At 32.6% G+C, this 15624-nt stretch overlaps 1 protein-coding gene across 1 annotated transcript; it reads left to right on the top strand.

Annotated features, from left to right (window-relative positions):
- The first annotated feature begins 4965 nt into the window (after positions 1 to 4965).
- Positions 4966 to 8172, top strand: LOC120182461 (protein EARLY-RESPONSIVE TO DEHYDRATION 7, chloroplastic-like). The gene is made up of 4 exons (XM_039187436.1): positions 4966 to 5839; positions 6967 to 7133; positions 7742 to 7826; positions 7924 to 8172. The coding sequence occupies exons 1-4, from the start codon at positions 4995 to 4997 to the stop codon at positions 8111 to 8113; spliced, it is 1287 nt and encodes a 428-aa protein (XP_039043367.1). The 5' UTR covers positions 4966 to 4994; the 3' UTR covers positions 8114 to 8172.
- Positions 8173 to 15624: the final 7452 nt, after the last annotated feature.

Raw genomic sequence — 15624 nt, 5'->3', positions numbered from 1 at the left:
TCTCTCTGTACCGTCTCCTAAGTCATAAGTGGACACTCTCGAATAAAATTTCCAATATCCCCACATCTAAAACAAGCTCCTGAGATCACTCTACAAACTCATGTATGATTCTTTCCACAATATGAACATTTTCTGACTTGACTGAAATTTGATATTCTATCAGGAAAAACATCTGATTCCAACATCTTCTGAGTTGGAGAATCTCCTTCTCTAATTTTCTTTGATAGCGAGGAACTTGACGAAGCACCCATTCTTTTGAACTTCTAAGCTTTTTGTTCTTTAAATCTTTCATTCTGAGCTCTCTCTAGAGCTTTAACTCGATTAACCACTTCTTGAAACGATGATAAATTCAAGGCTATCAACAACTCTCTTAGCCTAGGGCGCAAACCCTCTACAAACCAGTCACACACATCCTTCTCGGTCGGGATAAGTTCAGCAGCAAAACGACTTAACTTATTAAACTCACATTCATATTCATATACTGAATAATTCCCTTGCTTCAAATTCAGAAATTCTTGCTTCATCTATCTAACATATTGTTCACCAATATACTTACGATTGAATTCTTCCAAGAAGAATAACCAAGTCACTTGATCACTTCTTAATCTCATGGTGACATTTGTCCACCATATTCTGGCTTTACCCCTTAACAGGGAAACTATTCCATTTAATTTTTCCTCATCAGAACAGTGGAGTCCATCTAATATTATCTTGACATCATTCAACCAAAATTTTGCAGCAACCGAATCTTCCTCAACTTCACCCTTAAACTCAAGTGCTCCTAAACTTTTCAATTCTTTAGCTATATTCATTCGAGGAGCTGAGGGCGCAGGGGTTGAAAATGTGACAAAACAACATTTAACGTCTCGAAAAATAACCCTCGATCTCTCCCTGGTACTTCTGGAGGTGTACGCTCTTCACCATGCCTGGCCAGGGTAGGTGAATTACTACTATCCTCAAGTCTATTACTTCTCCTTTCACTTCGAGGACTCTCACGATCAGACATCTAATACATAACAATATAACTTTATTAGAAAACAACATACTCATGACTCTATCAGATCAGAAACTTTCACTTTTTGTTGGCATGTACACCTTTTCAAAACACTTTTTACTTTGATTTAAGCCTAGAATCGACTAAACCTTAGCTCCGATACCATTAAATGTAACACCCCAACCCGTATCTGACCCGAATACGAGTCCGAGATGTCACATTAACTATTTGAAACATGTATTTCACATTGACTAGTCAAAGCACATACTTTTATAAAATAAAAGTATAGAAAATTTAAAACTTCTATTCTATAAAGAAATTCTTTTACATAAACATGTTAAAACCTTAACAGACTCCATCAGAGCATACATATTTAATGACTTAGTTACATGCCAACATACTAAATTATATGACAAGACATACTTTACAAAATATTTCTGATCTGAACTTTGCGCGGAGATATGCTACTTTACGGATCCGAAGCTTGATCTTCTGACTTATCCACACCTACGTGTAAGACACTTACACGCTAAGTCATAGACTTAGTGAGACATGTAAATACATAAAGTAAACTAACAAATGCATGAACATCTTATGTAATACACATTATACTTATATACCAATTGAACCCATCACTAACATGTTTATCCTTACTTATTTCCTTGTCATTAATTCAATTCCATCATATGAGCATATATTGAACATATACGTATAACATAACTTCAAAACACAACAATACATGAATAATTACTATGATGATATCATACATAACCATATAACATATCATATCACCATTACACATATGCACTTGTTACCATTATTATCATATGATCCTAACTTATCACTTATACATATCACATATCACATGTACCATTTCACGAGAAACACACGTATCATTATATCAAATTATGGTTTCTTTTCAAAGCTCATGCACACTATTGAGAACTTAAGGTATGTGAGTACATAGAGGTTGTGCACAATGTTATCACCACAACTCGTATAAATCCCACTAGGGGCGCGTAGAATTTGTCCCGTAGGACCACTGTGTCTTAAAGGACCACTGATAATCCCTCGACTCTTGGCATGCCAACTATACCTATAGCTCTCATAACACATGACATGGGTATTACCTTTTATATCTTTTCACATATTCGCGTAGGCATATAGTTCACTTTCACATAGCATATTTCTATGTAATTCACATTCACTTATCACATAGCTTTTCACTTTTACTTGTATTCCTTTTCACATAGCTCATAGTTCTGATTTTTATCTCATAACACATGTTCGCATATACATGTTCTCATACAATCCTTTCATTCAATTATCATATACATAACATATTGTATGACATTATAATAGAAACACATATGAGTCATATTACTTTTACATATATTTTATCATATATCTTATGATCACACAACCTATTATCATAAATACATGCATTTACATAGTTCGCACATAAAGATTCATTCAACCATTAGACATATACTATTACTCATATACCATACATCTAACACCATATCACTACATGTTTTTTCTTTAGTACTCATATCATATAATATAGGAATTAGACTCATCGCAAGCCTTATTTCCTTAACATAACGTACACTTAATATCATGTACTCACCTAGTCTCAATGAACACTCTTAATCTCTTGTTTTCTTTGCGTATCTTACTCTACCGACCTATCCAAACTTTATTTTCGATCAATGTCTACACAATCATATATTGATACTTATCAGTATCCAATTGATATACTATAATCTATAATTTCTTAGACTGAAAGAAAGATTTATTCCATTTCCCATTGAAGTGCATCGATACATTCTACAGTGCATCGATGCATTCCTTAACATGTGCATCAATACACTATCCATGCATCGATACATTATCCATGCATCGGTACACAAATTACATTCGATGTTTTCATTTTAAGGGGGTGCATCGATGCACTCCTTATGCATCGATGCTCTAATTGCATTCGATGTTTATTTATTTGAGAGTGCATCGATACACATAGAAGATGCATTGATGCACACAACCCATAAATTCCATTTTGAGCACGAAAATGTCTTACTTTGTCCTTATATTCTACTTATTAACTCCTTCTTATGCCTTAAAACTTATCTATACATATGTAAACCTTCTTATAACACTTCACCACCTCTCATAACTCACCATAATTCTTGAATTAAGGGATTTTTATCAAATTTTCCATGTGTTCTAAATTTAATTCTATCACCTCTAACTTCTTAATTAACCATTTGACAAGTCAAATTCATCATTAGAACTCCAAAAACCTTTCTATAACAAAAGTTCATTTCTAAACTCTTAATAGAAACCCCCTTTTTAATTCTCTCATCTTGGTGTTTTAAGCTTTACTTAAGCTTATATAACACCCAAATAATCAAAACCTACTTAATATTCAGATAAACAACCATAAAAATCTAACTTACCTTTTGTAGCTACACTCCACGTGAAGAATAGAAAGCAAGAAGAAGAAAGAAAGCTTCTAGATATCTCTCTTCCCACGTGTTATCTTCCTAAATAAGAGAGATAAAAAATATCCTCCAAGCTAAATTATCATAATACCCTTATAATCCTTTCATAATTACCCTTTTATCCAACACTAAAATATTCTTATAAAATCCTTAAATTTTTCAATTTTCCTAAATTGATCCTTAAATTTAAAAAATTCTTATTTTAATCACTGACCCGAATTTCGGGATGTTACACTTCGTGTCCCGTTAATATTAAGTTGAAAAGTCTCGCCATTTGTTTGGCAATTGATGGAACGAGTCACCATATGCAAATAACAATGTTAGCAAAAAAAAACAAACAAATAGATTCTAGTAGTCTCTCAAATAGATTACAGTTGTAAGTATCCGACTGAACCAGACAACTCTTTTAGATTATAGTACTTGGACGAAATTAAAACCTGCAAGCATTTTAATGATTGCAATAGATCATGATATACTTATTAAGATTAGATAGTATTTCAAACCAATGAAATTGTGAGGTAGGAAGGTGCACAAAAATTTGGTTTTATGAAACACATGGAGCATTCAGAAATCATTACAACTAGTTCTAGTATGTGAAACCCTTGGGACACAAATCATGAATGAGATATGCTTATCAGAGAGCCTTCTGTTACCGCTTGTGTGAAAAAGATTTGATAACAGATTGTTCAAGTACTCATTTAAACATATTTTAGAGAGAGAAGTGGAGAGTATAGAGAGAAGTGGAGATGGAAGAGAAAGGATACATTTTGAATTGGGTCAAATGATGCTAAAAAAGTTAACTAATGTGTCATATCAGTATTTTGTTACTCTAATAATAACGGTTAACGAGTGATTAATTTATTATAAATCGATAACATTAATGATAAATTTATTACTTTTGAATTTTAATGGAGAAAATAAAAAACTTACTTAAATATTAATGATCATTTATGTAGTTTATATTGTTAAGATGAGAGTGCAGATAAAGGGGATTGATTTTTCACTCATTTGCTTTAGATATTCTGCATATTTTCTTCTTCTATGTTTGGTGTTCGAGAACGTCAGAGTGCTTTGATTTTGTATATTGTTGTCTCAACTCAATTGTTCACGTTATTGCTCATCAGACTATCACTAATCACTCACCGTTTTATTTTACTTATGATAATCATAAATATATTTTTTTAATATGCATATGATAAGAATTTGTTGATAATATTTTATTTAACTAATGAATATATTATAATTTTATTTTAAAAATTAAATAAATAAATAAAGGTAAGCAAAAGAAGGAAGCTTGTCCGTTGCAATTAAATACAGCTTAAAATGAACACTTAACTTCCACTGTTGTGACGCGGTTTCTCCAATGAAAGCCATGTGGGACTCGCCTATCTAAAACCAAACCGACACGGCTTCCTATTGTTTTATTTCTTCGACCCTTCCCATCTTAACCATCTCCATCTTCATCTGATCAAAGCAAAGTAAAATAGAACATCATCATGTCGTCTGCTCCTCCAAAACAACCCTCTTCTCTTTACCCACAGGTCGATCTTTCAAACCCACACGCTACTTCACCTTCATCTTCATCTTCCTTGTACCCTTCTTTGGACACGAAAGATTTAATCGAAAATCTCTTCCCCGAAGATCCCACCACCTACCAAGATTCTGAAGAAAAACTCCTCCTCAAGGTCCCCGGTGCCATCGTTCACCTTATCGAACCACAAACCAGCGTAGAGGTTGCTTCTGGTGACCTCTCTTTTGTTAGTCTCCTTCAAGGCGGCAACGTTGTAGCCGTTTTTGCTCGTATCGGTGATGATATCCAGTGGCCTTTGGCTAAAGATGAGCCCGTTGTTAAGCTCGATACTTCCCACTATTTCTTTACTCTTCGAGTTCCCTCCGATAAAGATTCTAAACAAACCGAGGATGTTTTGAACTATGGCTTGACGATTGCTGCAAAAGGGCAAGAGGGTTTGTTGAAGGAGCTGGATAGACTCTTGGAGACTTACAGTTGTTTCTCGGTTCAAGAAGTGAAAGGGATAGAGAACTGGAATCTTGTGGACACAAGGAATGTGGCGCCCGAAGAGTTCGACAGGAAGGAGAAAAGGGACTTGATTGTGGGAAGTTCAATGGCATATTGGACGACTCTGGCGCCCAATGTTGAAGACTATAGCGGATCTATAGCAAGGGCAATTGCTTCAGGGTCAGGGTACATTGTGAAGGGAATTTTGTGGTGCGGTGATGTCACTGTAGATCGGTTGAAATGGGGCAATGAGTTCTTGACTAAGAGGATGAAACCTGGTTCAACCTCAGAGATCAGTCCAGAGGCATTGAGAAGGATGAAAAGGTTTGTTTCTTAACTTTTGATCCTATTTGGGATGCTCTAGTGTAATAGTTCTGCAGCGAAGGACTATTGTGGGAGCTTTGTCTTCTAGCATGTAGGGTAAACTTAAAGCATATTCATTTGGTGAATCTGAATTTAGTAGTAAAATGGAATGTTATTATCTCTATTGAACCCGGGTTAAAGCAGCTGCCTTTATAAGAAGTGTGCGTATTTGATTGTTAAGAAAAGTTATGAACAAATACTATTTGTATTCCCGTTAGATTATTTAAAAAACTTAATCGTTTTGATCCTATTTGGGATGCACTAGTGTAATAGTTCTGCAGCTAAGGGCTATTGTGGGAGCTTTGTATTCTATCATGTAGGGTAAATTTAAGCATATTCATTTTTTGAGTCCGAATTTATTTAGTAGTTAAATGAAATGTTATTATCTATACAGAACCTGGGTTAAAGCAGTTGCCTTCATAGGAAGTGTGCGTTTTCGATTGTTAAGAAAAGTTATGAACGAATTATATTTTTAATCCCGTTAAATTATTTAAAAAACATAATCATTTTGATCCTATTTGGGATGCTCTGGTGTAATAGTTCTGCAGCTAAGGGCTATTGTGGGAGCTTTGTCTTCTATCATGTAGGGTAAATTTAAGCATATTCATTTTGTGAATCCGGATTTATTTAGTAGTAAAATGAAAATGTTATTATCTATACAGAACTTGGGTTAAAGCAGTTGCCTTCATAAGAAGTGTGTGTTTTCAATTGTTAAGAAAAGTTATGAATAAATACTATTTGTAATCCCTTTAGATTATTTAAAAAACATAATCTTTTTGATCCTATTTGGGAGGCTCTAGTGTAATAGTTCTGCAGCTAAGGGCTATTGTGGGAGCTGTCTTCTATCATGTGGGGTAAATTTAAGCATATTCATTTGTGAATCCGAATTTAGTAGTAAAATAAAATGTTATTATGTCTAGAGAACCCGGGTTAAAGCAGTTGCGTCCCGTGTTAAAGCAGTTGCCTTTATAGGAAGTGTGCGTTTTCAATCGATAAGAAAAATTATGAACAAATACTACTTTGTAATCCCGTTAAATTATATAAAAAACATAATCCTTTTGCTAATTGGGTGATACATCTGGTTTCAGGGTTAAGAAATTAACAAAGATGTCAGAGAAAGTGGCCAGTGGGATTCTTTCTGGAGTGATTAAAGTGTCAGGGTTCTTCACAGGTTCAATTATTAACTCCAAAGTAGGCAAGAAATTCTTCAACCTGCTGCCTGGGGAAATCGTTCTTGCTTCCTTGGATGGATTTAGTAAGTTGTCTCCTCTCATTTAATTTATCTTATTTGTTTTGATTTAATGTTTTCTACTTGGAGGGTTCATGTCTTGTAAAATCTATGGAGTGTGCAATTATGTCCAAAAACCTTTCCATTTCTTTCTGGCATGATGCTAAAACTAGTACCTCAATGTTTATCAAAATGGTCATTTTGTCCCCTATCCTATTTTTTAGAGCATTTTGACCCACAACGTTTCATCATTTTGGGGCAAAAAGACCTCTAACATTTGACAGAATAATCACTTTGTCTATTATTCTTTTTTTGTGGAACGTTTTAGCCCTCAACGTTTCATTTTATGTTAAAAAAAAGACTCCTATTTTGGAGCATTAATCGTGTGTTGACTAATAGTTTTCATCTATAGGAGCTTTTTGTCACAAAATTAATCGTGGGATCAAAATGCTCAAAAAAGAAAATGGGTCAAAATGACCATTCTAGTAAACATTAGGGGTTATTTTTGGCATTATGCCTTCTTTATGAGGTGGGATTAATTTAATCTTGTAGGCTTGTAGCTGCATAACATTGTGCATTTGTATGGAAACTGCAACATGATCTCTTACCGTTTTTGTGCTTGTGTGTCCACTTAGATAAGGTTTGTGATGCTGTTGAAGTAGCTGGAAGAAACGTCATGTCTACCTCATCTGTTGTGACAACTAAACTTATTTCACAAAGGTATAATCTTTATCTTTGAAAAACCTACATAGTAAAAACTTAAATTATACGAGAATTTGAACATCATTATGTTTACAAAGCAGTGATGGTGTTGTAGGTATGGAGAGAAGGCAGGAGAGGTGACAAATGAAGGGCTTGATGCAGCAGGACATGCAATTGGGACTGCGTGGGCAGTGTTCAAGATAAGAAAGGCTCTTAATCCCAAGAGTGCAATCAAACCCACAACACTTGCAAAAGCTGCTGCACAAGCTAATGCTGCTGAATTGAAGACCAAAAATAAGAAGTGAAACTCATACGTATCATACAAATAGTTTCGGGGCTGCTTTTTAGTTAGCAAACCAAAAAATTGCTTTTGGGACTGCAGTTTTCCCAAGGTTGTGCTGTTCTTTAGAATTCAACAAGTGAATTATTTGTATGATGTGTTCTTTTTTTTTAATAATGTTTGTATTTGTATGTTTGTTTCATTATCCATTTCACGAATAAGTTTTGGTAAAATATAGTTTAATGTATATTTGGTTGGTTGTCCAGAGAACATTTATTCCTTTTTTTTAAGTCTTCTTTTCTAGTAAGATTATATTTAAAATTTGTCAGAAAGATATAATTTACTGTAAAATAAAATATTAGCATTGATTGAGAAAATAACAAATTAATTAAACAAAAATTATTGCATAGTGTAATTACTATTTTAGAATAATCTGTCTAGATTATATAATTCTTAGAATTGAATTTTATGTTAAAAATAAATATTATTGATTATCTTAGGTTAATGCAATTTTTTGAAAATTTTACAAACTTTTTAGAAATAGCTGCTCTATTTGAAATAAAAACATATCAACTAGGGAAACTTACTTCATTATTGTCAATTAATCAGTTTGCATCATAATACTCTTCAAGAATTATAGAGTATCCAACAAACTCAAGTTTCAAATTCATTGTACCTTTTAGATATCTACGTAAACGATTAATAAGATTTCAATATTCACTATTAGAAATGTGAGTATATCTATTTAACCTACTCACAATATAGATAATATTAAACTGAGTGCAATTTATTAGGAATCCTAGGCTTTCAATTATCTTTGTTTACTAGGATTGTGAGACATTGTTCCATTTATTCTTTTTAGTGAAATGTTAAGATCATAAAGGATACTTACATGGATTATATCAAAACTGTTAATTTTTTTTTGGTTTGATGAGAATTCTCTACCTGACTTAATCATTTATACCAAAAAATTATACTAATTTTTCTCAAATAAGTTATGTTAAACCTAATGGACAAAAATATTTAGTCTCTTTAATGACTTTTTATGTGTGTAAAAAATCAATGAGTCATCTACATATAGATTCATGATAATATAATTAGAACTATAAAATCATAACTGAGATTAATTTTATAAGATTTCTCATACCACTGTTTTGGTATTTGTTTGATATCATATAATTTTTTTTGAGTCTATAAATTTTATTTTTCATCCTAGGTGTCAATCGAAGATTGTTTCATGTAATTTTTTTTATTGAAATCACAATTAAAAAGAATTGTCTTCACATCAATATGATACGCTAACAAACTGTGAAATGAAGTTAAAGAAATAAAATACAAATGATAGAGATTTTAGTAACATGAGAATATATATATAAATGTTGATCCCAAACTTTTGAGTAAAGCCTTTCACAAGTAGTTTTGTTTTATACCTTTGAATAATTTTATCTAGTCTTAATTTTTTTTAAAGATCTATTCATTATTAATATGTTTACAACCTTTAGACAAGTCTACTAACTATCAAGTATGATTGGACAAAATAAACTCTATCTCATCTTTAATAGCATCTCCAAAAGAACGAGCTTCAATTGAACAAATAGCTTCATATTTTTTGGATCTTTATTTATTAAGTAATCATTAACTATAAAATCATTAATAAAGTCTAAATCACCAATGTCAATTATGAAAGAAATAAGAAAATTAAGCCAAAACTAGTTGCTATCGTTTATCTTTTATTCCTTTTAAGTTCATCATATTTATCTTCTCTAGAAGTTTTCCTAGAAAAAAAAACATGTTTATCTAATTTCATGTTATGATTACTATTGAGAGAATGTTTTTAAACATAAAATATCTCTATGTTCACATATCAAATAATCATGCGATAACATAAATCTGTTACTATCTCTATTTAAACCATAACCAATTTTAATAATTTTAGATCTAATATTTTTTTTTAAAAAGTAGACAACCCAATTTTTTAAGCACCCCACACTTTGAGATAATCAAAATTAGATGCATGATCTTTTCACAGTTCATATGCAGTACAATTTATTCCCTTCTACCCATTATTTGTTTCTTATATTGATTATGCACATAGTTTTAGGAGATATATTTGACAAAGGAAAATGGCAAAATTATCCCTAAAAGTGATTGATAGATTTCTTTTAATAGGTGTAAAAGAGTGGGACATACAACGATAAAAAACGAAATATAAGTGTTGTTTGTAGACTTTTCTAATAGGACATTTTGAATGTAACACTTTTAAAAAAATCGAAAAAACACATTTAGTAGGACAAAGGAAGTAACATTTTATGAGAGAATCTATTAAAGATATAATTAGTAGAAAGTACGAACTTCCTTCACATATTATAAAATAAATCATAATTAAGAAAAGAGGCATAACATAGTTCCACATATTAATAAATAATTTAGGCATTTTTATTTTGTTGAGAATCTTCCTTTATGAATTGAATATCAAAATTTTAAGGTGTTATAAATATATACTCTGATGATTGTATGTACTATTTATATGTTTGTTATGTTTGGATGTATGTTATGGATATTCTGAGTGATTCGATAAGCATGCTTTTTAATTAATTGTTTGTTATCTTATTTTTTTAATTGTAATATTATGCCACACTGAATTTTATAATTGACTCTTTCATTAATTTTTATTTTCTGAATGACTAAGGACATTAGACATCAAGCTTGGAAATATGGTTGCATTATTGGAATGTTATTTTGCCCTCTTTGGACCATTCAGCTAGCCGAAGCTTATTATGATGTACATTGTATAATAGAAATATTACCTTTCTCGTATTAACTCGAGTGTTGTTATTATCTGCAAGTTTAACTTGTAGAGGTGATATTGATGAATGCATATTTCTTAGGGTTTTTGAAATCTCATACATCTCATTTATGTCTTAAGTATTTTGAAATCACCGAGATTATATTTTGTTTCTTTCTCAATTTCTTTTTCTATTATTTTATCATATTGAATTAAAGAGTAAGTAGATAATAGAATCAAAATCCTCGAGCTACCTTGTGACGGGTAGGGAGGAAAAAGCTAGTATAGGTACACTCTTTTTATCTCTTTTTCACTCTTATTACAATGATAAAACTCACCCCTATTTATAGATATTAGTGGTATTGAATTGTTGACACATGTTAACATCTTAGTCATTTAACATTCAAATATCTAGATTCTTCTAATAGATAATTCTAGACATAATATTAAATAGAAAAATTCTACAACGCTCGTCGAGCGTGGATGAGCACCGTTAACGATGAACACTATTAAATTAATTTATAAAACTTTAAATTATAAAGTGTTGAGTTAATCGATCGATGAAATCGGCCAAGAGGGGGGTGAATTGGCAATAAAAATTTTGGTGGAAGCTTTTGCAGAAAATTGAACGTAATTGCACAACGATTTACAGTGGTTCGACTTTATCAACCAAAGTCTACGTCCACTACCTTAGCTATCCACACTAAGGATTTTCCAACAAATTCACTAATTTGTTATTTCTTTTGAGGCCAAAGAGATAACATTACAACTCCCTCAAGAATTATACCCAATTTCTTGAGAACACTCTTTCTCAAAGAGAAGATTACAAATTTTGCAAACTTACAAGAAAAACCTCACAAGGTAAGATGTTTGCACAATTCTAGATAAAGAAAGAACACTCAAGAATAAATATAATTGAGCACAATAAGTGTTCTTGAAAGCAAAATGAATATTGAATGAAAAATAGGCTTGAAATGCTCAAACTTGAGGTTTGATGCTTTCTCTTTGATTCTCTCTTGATTCTAGTTGCTTGATATTTCTTGTTATTGATCAATGGCTTCTAAGCTTGTTTAAATACACCTTGAATCACTTCTGAATGTTGGGGGATCATTAAGTTATTGGAGCCGTTTAAGTGTGAAAATAATTAATATTTCTGCTTGGAGCGTGGGGGGAATCGGTTCCCCCTCATAGGGAATCGGTTCCCTAAGTGTAAAATTCAAATATTTCGACCGTTGATTAGGGGGGAATCGGTTCCCTCCGAGCATACTGGAATTTCTTAGAGACAAACCATTCAGGGGAATCGGTACCCCCTTGGGGGGGGGGGAATCGGTTCCCTCTGGACATACTGGAATTTTTGGCTTTGAAATGGTTCGAAATACTTTGTAAAATTATTTTGAAATTATTTTAAGATTAAAACTTAATTTTACACTTGAGTAAGGATTAAAAATGACTTTTGAAAGATTTGGAGTAATATTTTGATATTCGAATAATTATATCGAATATACTTAGAAAATCTTTAGGAAAATCTTAAAATTCATTTATCTTAATTTGTTATATCGAAATATCAAAATGTATTCAACAATCTCCCCCTTTTTGATATAACAAAACATTGTGGTAATTTTAAGATTTTGAAATCAAGTTTTGAAATTACTCCCCCTTACTCTAACACTACTCCTCTTTAAAACGCTTTTAACATTTCTCCCCCTTTTTGTTAAATCAAAAAGACTTGTAAAAGATTTTAAACAAGGTTCTGAAATTATTTAGCCAATTGATTATATATATATATATATAACTTAAGCTGCTAAGATCACAATCAAGAGAAACGTTAGCCATTAGTTTCATAATCAATATTCATAAACAATGTGACATGGCAAAATTGGTCATATAGCTATTGATGTAAATGATGCAATAATGAATAAATTTAATCAAACCAAATACATAGAAATATAAGTTCAAACATCCAAAGTAAAAACAATCCAAAAACATTCAAAATGTTGAAACAATAAGCTTTAAGTTCAAAGTACTAAAGCATAACACAAAGTCAAGCATCTGTAGGAGGATCGCGAGGAGGAAAATGAGCTCACATAGCGGTCATCTCATGTGAGAGTGCATCAATGCGTTCATTCATAGAAGGGTTGTTTGTGCGTATCTCCCGGAGAATTTCCAATTGTTGAGCTCCCATTGTGGATAAATGAGATTCTATGGAAGTGAAGCGAGAATCCATGGAAGCATATCGGAAATCGAATGTCTCCATAGAGGATCGAAAGTATGGAGGCGTTTGATCCTCTGGCTATGCTTGTTCCTCTGCGCGTGATTGTTTCTCATGCTATTCTGGTTCATCGTCGAAGTCGTCAACTTTATGTGGTTGCTCACCGGTACGAACCCAAAGACCAGTTTCTTCATTGACCTTTCATCCCGATTTAGTTAAAGAGAATAGATTGATTTGGTTTTTGAGGGGAAAGGAAGCATCAAGACCAACTCTAAGCCCAACCTTCTTAAACAGATTACTAAGAATACAACCGTAAAATAAAGAAGAACACAATTTCTTATTGGGAACAAGATTTACGGTTTCGACAAGTTCAGTAAAAATAATATGTGGAAGGTTAATTTTGTGATTATTTTGGACACAATGAAGCCAAAATAGATCTAAGGCTCGAAGAGTAGAGTAACGGCCTCCGGATGGTCGAAACCACCAAGAGATCATGAGGTGAAGAAAACGGTCATGAAGGTCTAGAACACTTGCACTAACCCTTTGCTTATACTGAGATCCTACCGTAAGTTTTTAATTGTCTAACCCTTCATTATCTAATCCTAATGCTTTGGCAATGGATTCCGAGTCAAGATGAAAGAATCTTCCTAGAATATAGGATCGGATCCCTATGGTTAAGGTTTGCTCTCGGTTTTTAATGCAAACAACATTAGAGTAGAAGATACGAACAAGTTGATGGTAGATAATGGGTTCAAGCTCAAAGAGTTTGTCAAATTTCCACTCATAAAGAGTAGGAAGATGACGAAAATTAATGTCTAGCATGGCTTGAAGAGATGAGATACATTCTTCCCGGATTTTGTAGGACTCAAAGTATTGACAAAACCTATAGTAGAGATTTTGTTTATGACCGGGTTCATTGAAACAAGAATTGAGAATGTTCATGTTTGGATCATCGGGATTAGGAATAAGAATTTGTGGGATAGGTGGAGGATTTGGAGATGATATTTGAAGAGAATTTCGATTAAAAATGTTGTTTTGAGGCAAAGTGAAGATTTGAGAGATGGAGAGAGTGATAGGCGGTAAAGGAAGAAGAAGAGAGGGTTTGAGCAAAAGTAAGGGTTCTTCCCGATAAAACCAGAACCCTCAGGGGGTATCGACTCCCCTGTGGGGGGGAATCGGTTCCCCTTCAAAGGGGGAATCGGTTCCCCTTCAAGGGGGTATCGATTCCCTCTGCACTAAAATACTAAAATCTGATTTTTAAATACTCAAAATGCTAAATTAATTTTCTCTTGTGGTATTGGCAACTCATTTATTGAAAATTAATCATGTTCAATCAATCAAATTTATCATTAAAAATTATTTGAACATAAAGTTAATTTTCACTAAAAATCATAAACGCCCCCTAACTAAAAGCAATGAATGTAAAAAAAAAGACTATTATATGCATTTTTCATTTATTCTTAAAAGTGCTAAAATTATTTTAAACACTAAGTGAAGATAGGTTGGTCAAACCTAATTCTCTCCTAAGTGTCCAAAATCTTTCCTTGTCTAAAGGTTTTGTAAAGATATCCGCTAATTGATGCAAAGTATCAACAAATTCTAGAACTACATCTTCCTTAGTGACATGGTCTCTAATGAAGTGATGTCTTATTTCAATGTGCTTAGTTCTAGAGGGTTGGATAGGATTTTTAGTGAGACAAATAGCACTAGTATTGTCACACTTGATAGGAATGGTACCTACTTCAATTCCATAATCAAAAAGTTGTTGTTTCATCCATAAAACTTATGCACACCAACTACCAGCTGAAATGTATTTGGCTTCAGTGGTAGATAATGCAACACAATTTTGTTTCTTTGAAAACCAAGAAATCATCATATTTCCAAGGAATTGGCAAGTACCGGAGGTGCTTTTCCTATCTAATTTGTATTCTCCATAATCCGCATTAGAAAAGGCATGCAAGCTAAAGCTAGAGTCTCTGGGATACCAAAGTCCTAAACTAGGAGTGTCCTTAAGGTATCTAAAGATTCTCTTAACAGCTAGTAAATGTGATTCATTAGGGCATGATTGAAATCTAGCACATAAGCAAACACTAAACATAATGTCCGGTCTACTTGCAGTTAGATAAAGTAAAGATCAAATCATTGACCTATATAATTTAACATCTACATATTTACCTCATTCATCTAAGTCAAGCTTTGTTGAAGAGCTCATTGGAGTGTCATGAGGCTTGCCATTTTCCAGTCCAAATTTCTTGAGCATATCTTTGACGTACTTAGCTTGATTGATGAAGATGCCATCTTTTATTTGTTTGATTTGGAGTCCCAAGAAAAATGAGAGCTCCCCCATCATGCTCATTTCGAATTCGCTTTGCATTAGCTTAGAAAATTCTTGGCAAATAACATCATTAGTAGAACAAAATATTATATCATCAACATGAATTTGAACTACTAATAAATCTTTACCTTTATGCTTTAAAAACAATGTAGTGTCAATCTTCCCTTTTGAAAAACCTTTTTCAATTAAAAAATTTGACAATCTTTC

The sequence above is a fragment of the Hibiscus syriacus genome, unplaced genomic scaffold, assembly GCF_006381635.1.
Source record: "Hibiscus syriacus cultivar Baekdansim isolate YM2019G1 unplaced genomic scaffold, ASM638163v2 tig00112657_pilon, whole genome shotgun sequence".
Lineage (NCBI taxonomy): Eukaryota > Viridiplantae > Streptophyta > Magnoliopsida > Malvales > Malvaceae > Hibiscus > Hibiscus syriacus.
Note: the sequence above shows the minus strand (reverse complement) of the source record. Positions and strands in the feature narration are given on the sequence as shown.